The sequence below is a fragment of the Microtus ochrogaster genome, chromosome 7 (assembly GCF_000317375.1).
Source record: "Microtus ochrogaster isolate Prairie Vole_2 chromosome 7, MicOch1.0, whole genome shotgun sequence".
In the NCBI taxonomy this organism is placed as follows: Eukaryota; Metazoa; Chordata; class Mammalia; order Rodentia; family Cricetidae; genus Microtus; species Microtus ochrogaster.
Window position 1 is genome coordinate 71,890,361 of NC_022014.1, and position 6,331 is coordinate 71,896,691.

General features: G+C 49.0%; 1 protein-coding gene across 3 annotated transcripts in view; it reads right to left on the minus strand.

Annotated features, from left to right (window-relative positions):
- The window catches only part of Igf2bp1 (insulin like growth factor 2 mRNA binding protein 1), a 42,253-nt gene extending 37,315 nt beyond the window's left edge, over positions 1 to 4,938 (minus strand). For all 3 annotated transcript variants that reach the window (XM_005350632.2, XM_005350631.2, XM_005350630.3), the window contains exons 1-2: positions 4,764 to 4,938; positions 3,626 to 3,686 (exon numbers count right to left, since the gene is read on the minus strand). In XM_005350632.2, the coding sequence (XP_005350689.1) occupies positions 3,626 to 3,686; positions 4,764 to 4,938 (236 nt within the window). The remainder of the gene's footprint in view (positions 1 to 3,625; positions 3,687 to 4,763) is intronic.
- Positions 4,939 to 6,331: the final 1,393 nt, after the last annotated feature.

Below are 6,331 nucleotides of genomic sequence, written 5' to 3' on the forward strand. Positions count from 1 at the left end.
CTAGACAAAAAAAAAAAAGGGGGGGGGGGAAGAAACTAATTTTTTTCTAGCAATACAGTAAATTTATGGAGTTGTAAAATTCATTTCTAAGTGCAAACTAAAATGGATGGAATTTCCTCCAAATACTAAAGAAAACAAAGACAACCATTTTTTTTCACTTAATTTTGCAGGCTAACATCCTTTTGACTAAAAAAGTTACAAATTGCTTCTATTATAAACTTTTTGTTGTTTTGTTTTCCAAGACAGGGCTTCAATGTGGAGCCCTGGCTGTCCTGGAACTCACTCAACAGACCAGGCTGGTCTTAAACTCACATAGATCCGCCTGCCTCTGCCTCCCAACTACAGGTGTGTTCCACAAGCGGCTTCCACTGAAGTGCTGTAGAAAGCCCTGGGGGCTTTTCAGCCTCCTTTAGTTGTTCAGCCCCTAACTCCAAACTGTGTGCTGCTTGCTTTCTGAGTAAATGAAAACTTATTTCTTAAGGTGGTTTAGCATGTTCTGAAAAGATTTAGTGACTCAATCACTCAAGGTTTCTACAGTTCATTTTAAGAAAGTTGAGAATATTTCCTGTCGTGCACGGAACAACCCTTCACAGATTTTAAGGTGCTGAGTTCAGAAAATTAAACTTATAAAATAGGAATCAAATTGGGATACATTCTTTTTTTAGCATTTTTCACCCTTGGAAAAGAGACCTAGTTTTCATTTTAATCATTGGAAATTTAGGAGAAAATATTAACCCGCTTCATTTTAAATCAAGTAAAAGTAAAGAACTACTATCAACTTGCCTTTAAAAAAAAAAAACTGAGCCGGGCGGTGGTGGCGCACGCCTTTAATCCCAGCACTCTGGAGGCAGAGGCAGGCGGATCTCTGTGAGTTCAAGACCAGCCTGGTCTACCAAGCTAGTTCCAGGACAGGCTCCAAAGCCACAGAGAAACCCTGTCCCGAAAAACCAAAAAAAAAAAAAAAAAAAACCTCAAACTTGGAATTACCTGGGGCACAGAGCAATAAGCATCTTTCATTCTTTCATATGTTGTTAATAGCAACATTTTATTTTGCTGAGACCAGTTGACAGTAAACTGTGCAAGGTTTAGGTCTCACTCTCCTAGAAAAAGGCCTCTGGGGTAGGTGTAAGGAAAGTTTCATTCTCTTGCAAAGTAAATCAAATCATTTTCCTCTTTGAAAGTCTAAATGGCCCCTCCTTCATTTACTCAATTTCCTGGAAGCAAATACAAGTAAACAAATGCTGCATACCTGTTTTTAAAATGCTTTGGGTCCTTCTCCTTTGCACCAATTCTTGCCAGTGAATAGATATAAACTCTAGGCCAAAATTGCCAACCAAATTTCCAGCACAGAGAGAGTTGGTTAAGGTAATAGTGAAATTTAACGTCTCTCATATTTAAAATTCAATTTTGTGGTTTTCAACTTATATATGATGCTAGGACTAATTGGGTTTTTAAAAGGCATAAATCATATCAAATATATTCAAAGAACAAAATACAGTAATACTTTCAAATCATAATCCATATGCAACTGAGTGTGTCGTGTCAAGACTTCAATTTTAAACACTGAAAACACAGCACACACAGAAAAAAGACACCTCTACAGGTGTTCGTTTGCTTCGGATGTCAGTCCCAACTAAAAGCTTGAAAACTCCAGTGACAAACTCAAATGAGGGAGTTACGTTCAGACACAAACTAGACAAACACCACAAAATGATTCCTCAAAGAACACAAAACAGTAAACTGACTTAATAAAAACAATTTTTTTAAACCCCAGGATGTCAAAAATTGGTTCATGTTTGAAATATTCTCTTCTGACATCACTCAGGAGGGGAGAAAAAGACAACCAGTTCAATGTTTGTCTCGAAAATTTTTCAGTAATGGGGAGAACACACAAAAGATGGAATTTAGTATAGACGTGAAAAGAGAAAATTAAAGAGCCGCCTTCTCACAGACCCCCTTTCCATTCCAACCCAAAGGAGCTAGCTAGTAATAGCTCCTAGTAATGCATTTTGGAGGGAACAAGGAGCCTAGACAGAAATGCCTTAAAAGCAAGCAGATGGCTTGAAGAGAGAGATTCACAAATACAGGGCACCATGAAAATTAAAATATAAATGTTTTGAGTTCCATTTTGCCACATTTTCCTATCTCTTTCTTTTTCCTTCTTCGGCTTTAAATTCTAAACCATTCTCAAGAGCAGGGGGGGAAGCAAATGATCACACATTTCACAATTCCAGGTATTAGATTTACAACCAAAACAGCTTTGAATTTAATATCCATAACCTTCAAATAATTTAACTCAATTATTTTCATCTCCCAAAAATTTTTCAAACTGACTTCTTTCCTTCGTGCCTCTTTTGCCTCTAGCTGTAAGAACCTTCCCAGTAAGTTTCTCAAGCATCTGACAACAAATCACACTCTATAAACAGAGACACAAACTATATTGATCATCCATAGATACAATAATTCAGTTACTTAAAAATCAGAAGCCAAACCACAGAAGAGTTTATCCCCAGGCTAAAGTTCCTAGATTATTTAAAAATACCCCCCACACAAAAGCACAGCACCTTCCCACCTAGGAAGGGCCAAAATCTGTTCAGAAATACAGGAAGTTGAGAGAGGGGTTGAAGGGATTAAAAATATACTGAGGGCTGCTCCCAACTAAGCACAGGAAAGAAAACTGCACGGTCAACCATGTTCAAAAAGTCTGCTGTGAAAAACATGGCCCTTACACTCTACAGCCAGAGTTCAAGCAAAGACTTCAGAATTCAAGGCAGGCTGGGAAAGGCACCCTGAATTTTAGGGGAGCAAGATGGAGATACCCCATTTTGCTGGAAAAAGACGGAACACAGGGTAAAAGGAACTCACATGAGAACACACACACCCATTCATCCCGAGTTCTAGACCCTCCAAAGAGCCCCAGCTCACAGCCTGCTCACAAAGCTCTCACCCCAGATGGTCCCTCCTAACAATGGGCTGAAGGAGTGGGGGTGGGGGGGCTGGAAAGGGATAGTACAGCTAAAGCATATTATTTGCAAATCCAGTTCAAGGGGCAATATAAGATGTGAGGGGCTGGGGAGGAGGGTCTCTGAGGAGGCAACAAAATCCGTGCCTGTAGCAGAAATTAACACAGTATAAGGAGATTCTAATGGGGGTAGCTTGGCTGTTCATTATTTCAGCCCCAATTGGAAAAGGACTCCCTCGAATCCACGTTCAAATTATGACGTGAATAAGAAAAACCGAAAAAAAAAAAAAAAAAAAAACGAGGCCTGGCAGGAAGTTGAAGAAATCACCCCCGCCATGAGTTTGAACTTTTCGTATTTAAGCTTCCCAACAAAAATGGTCCCACACTTTTGAACTAACTCCACGGGACTTCTTACCCTATCGATTTTTTTTTCTCTTTAATTTCTTCAAGTAACATCTTTTGGCCCCCCCCAGTCCCAAGTTGTTGATTTGTTAATTTTTTTTTTTAGGCTGTAAAACAACCATTACAAGATCTTGGCCAATCTTCTCCCAGCCCCCAACATCCGGAGTTGGGGGTGGAAAGGCCAGTAATGGGTTTATTCCACTGGAGACGCTATGGATCCCCTTAATATTCCTCAGTTCCCCCAAATGAGCTCTTTCCTACCTTTGTTTTTTGGGGACCGAGTGTTCAATCTCTAGTCGTTTTCCTTGTAGTTCCACTTTCCCTGAAGATTAAAAAAGAAAAAAAATGAATGAGGGTAACAGTGGGGGATGGGGAGAAAGGTTGGGTAAGGGACATTAGCTAAATTCAAGAATTCCTGGGCCTCTTATGATCTACCCTATAGCTGCCGAAGGCTGTGTGGGGAAAGGTTGCTCCAGGCATGATAAAACCCGTAATTTCGTTGTTTTTCAAATTTTCGTTTTATTTCCACTAATCACGTGGGCTAGTTGAACAGACTGCTCTGAGAGCCAGATTTAGTAAAGGTGTGAGAGCGTTTGTGAGAGCGCGCGGCTTCTGCGACTCCCAGAAGAAGGAAAGAGCTAGGGGGACGGAGCACCCGGTTTCTCAATGTGGGGTGGGAGCAGAGTATCCAACTTTATGTTCCGGCCAAGCTACGGAGCAGAGCTTCGGCGACAAGGCGTCACCTGTCGGGGCCGGAGGGCGAGCGGAGGCCCCCGGAGGGGGGGGCGGTGGAGAGGGTCCCTGGCGGCAGCCGCGCGCCTCTCGGCTCGGCCTCGGCGTCTCGGGAAGCAGCATGGCGACCCGGCGCCTCCGCGCCACCCGGCTCACGCCCCACTTTCAAATCAAAATGGCTCAAGCCCCAGGCCTTGGGCGGGAGCCCCTTCCTCCTACGTCCTGTCTCAGGGCTTGTCCCCAGAAGAGCGGGAAGACACCCGAGGTGCGGGAACACCCCTCTTGGAAAGGCCTAGGAGGGCGAGCATGGGCGTGGGGGGGCTTCCAGCGGAGGGGGGGGCAACGGGGAAACCACGCCTAGACCCGGACCCCGGTGTCCGCGAGACCCCCACCCCCACCAGTTGCCAACGGGGGCTCCCGCCCCGTCGGTGGGAAGGGGGGCCAAGGAGCCACTAGCGTCCCGGGCTGGGGGAAGGAAGGAAATCCCGACTATGTCTGCGTGGGGAGGGGGCGTCGAGGGAGGTCGGTCGAGGCAGGGTACCGAGGCCGAGCCCCGCGGGTCCGGGAAGAGTTGGCGGGCATGGAGAAAGAGGAGCTGCAGGTCTCCGTTGTTCGGGATTTCGTTGTGTGGGCTTTTTTTTCCCCAGGGAGGTGGCCGCGCTCTTACCCGAGAAAGTTTCGATGGCCTTCATCGCCCAGTGCTCGTCGGGGCAGTCCACGAAGGCGTAGCCGGATTTGACCAAGAACTGGCCGCTGTAGGAGATCTTGTGCTCGGCAAATACTTTCTCCAAGTCGGCTGGAGTCACGCTCTCGTTGAGGTTGCCTATGTAAAGCTTGTTCATGGTGGTGGTGGCGGGGCAGGACGCGGTCCCGGGCAAGGCCGAACGGGCGGGCGCGGGCGGAGAGCCTCCTAGGCCGAGAGGCGTGGAGGCGGGCGGCGGGAGCTGCAAACTTTCTACGCACCCCACCCCTGAAGTTGTCCGGAGCTCCGGGCGGGTGGGCGGCCTGAGGGCACACGGAGGTCACGGGAGAGTTCGGGTTAGCCCTGGAGAAGTGCCCGCGGAGCGCAGGGAAGTGGACGACGCGGCGCGCAGCTCCTTCCCTTCGGTCCGAAACCCCTGCGAGCGGGCTGGTGTGTCACGTTTCTCCGCGGCCGCCCTGGCGCCGCCTCTAAATAAAATCGACTAGGAAAAAAAAAATGGAGCGGAAAAAAAAAAAAGGCGAAGCCACGTGGTGACAGCCCCCACCCACCCTGCAGGGAAAGACCCCCGACGCCACCGGGCCCCTTGGCCCTCCAACCTGGACCAACCCAACAGTCTCAGGTCTTGGGGAGCACTCAGCGCGCCCCCGGAATAAACCAGGAAGGTGGAGAGAGTCCCCGAAGCTCTCCTCGCCCCCTCCCCCTTTGCTAGAACCTGGCCCCTAAGGCGGCGCCCCGCCCCCACCCATCTTGCCACTGTGACCTGCGATGGGGGAGGGTGGTGGCGACCCAAATCTCCCCAGTCTTTAGGACTAAAATGTACGGTTCTTTTTTTTTTTTATTCGTTTTGTGAAGAGTGGGTTGCTCACCCCACCCCGGTAAACTGCGAGCGACTGACAGGCGGGGGACGGCCGAGACAAAGAGAAGCTGAGGACTCTGGGGTCTTCAGGAGGGGGTCGTAAGAACCGGTTATTTACAAGGAAAGACGCCTTCCCTCCACATTTCTAAATAGGGGGTCACTGTCTTCCCCGCCACACCCCCACGAGACTTCCCTTGGACTCCCGGGTCCAGATCCCGGGGACCCTGATTGCGCGGGCCCAGGAAGCTGAGAACACGGGGGACAGCGCTTGGGAATGAGGGACCCGCAGCACATCGTGTTTCGGGATACCCACTGGTGGAAAGCTGGCTCGCACCCAGTCCAGCTGCTGGATGACAACACTCCAGCGTTCTTGGGGGGAAGCCCGCCACCCGGCTCGAGATCACCCCCAAAGGACTAGCGGGGTGGGGGACAACGATGAGGGGTGGTCGCTTCACCGAGAGCCAGCGAACCAAAGGGGGGGGGTTGGTTTCAGAAGGGAGTGACCGGGTGGAGACCTGAGAGTCCCCTCGCCCTCCCCACGCCAGGAGCGGACAGGTGGAGTCGCCTGCGTCCGCTCCACCCGAGATGTCAAGAGCGGCTGTCCACGCGCAGGGTTTGGGTCTCGGAACTTAGTTTGGGGTACTAGATTTTGGAAGGCCGCCGTGGGGTGGGGAGG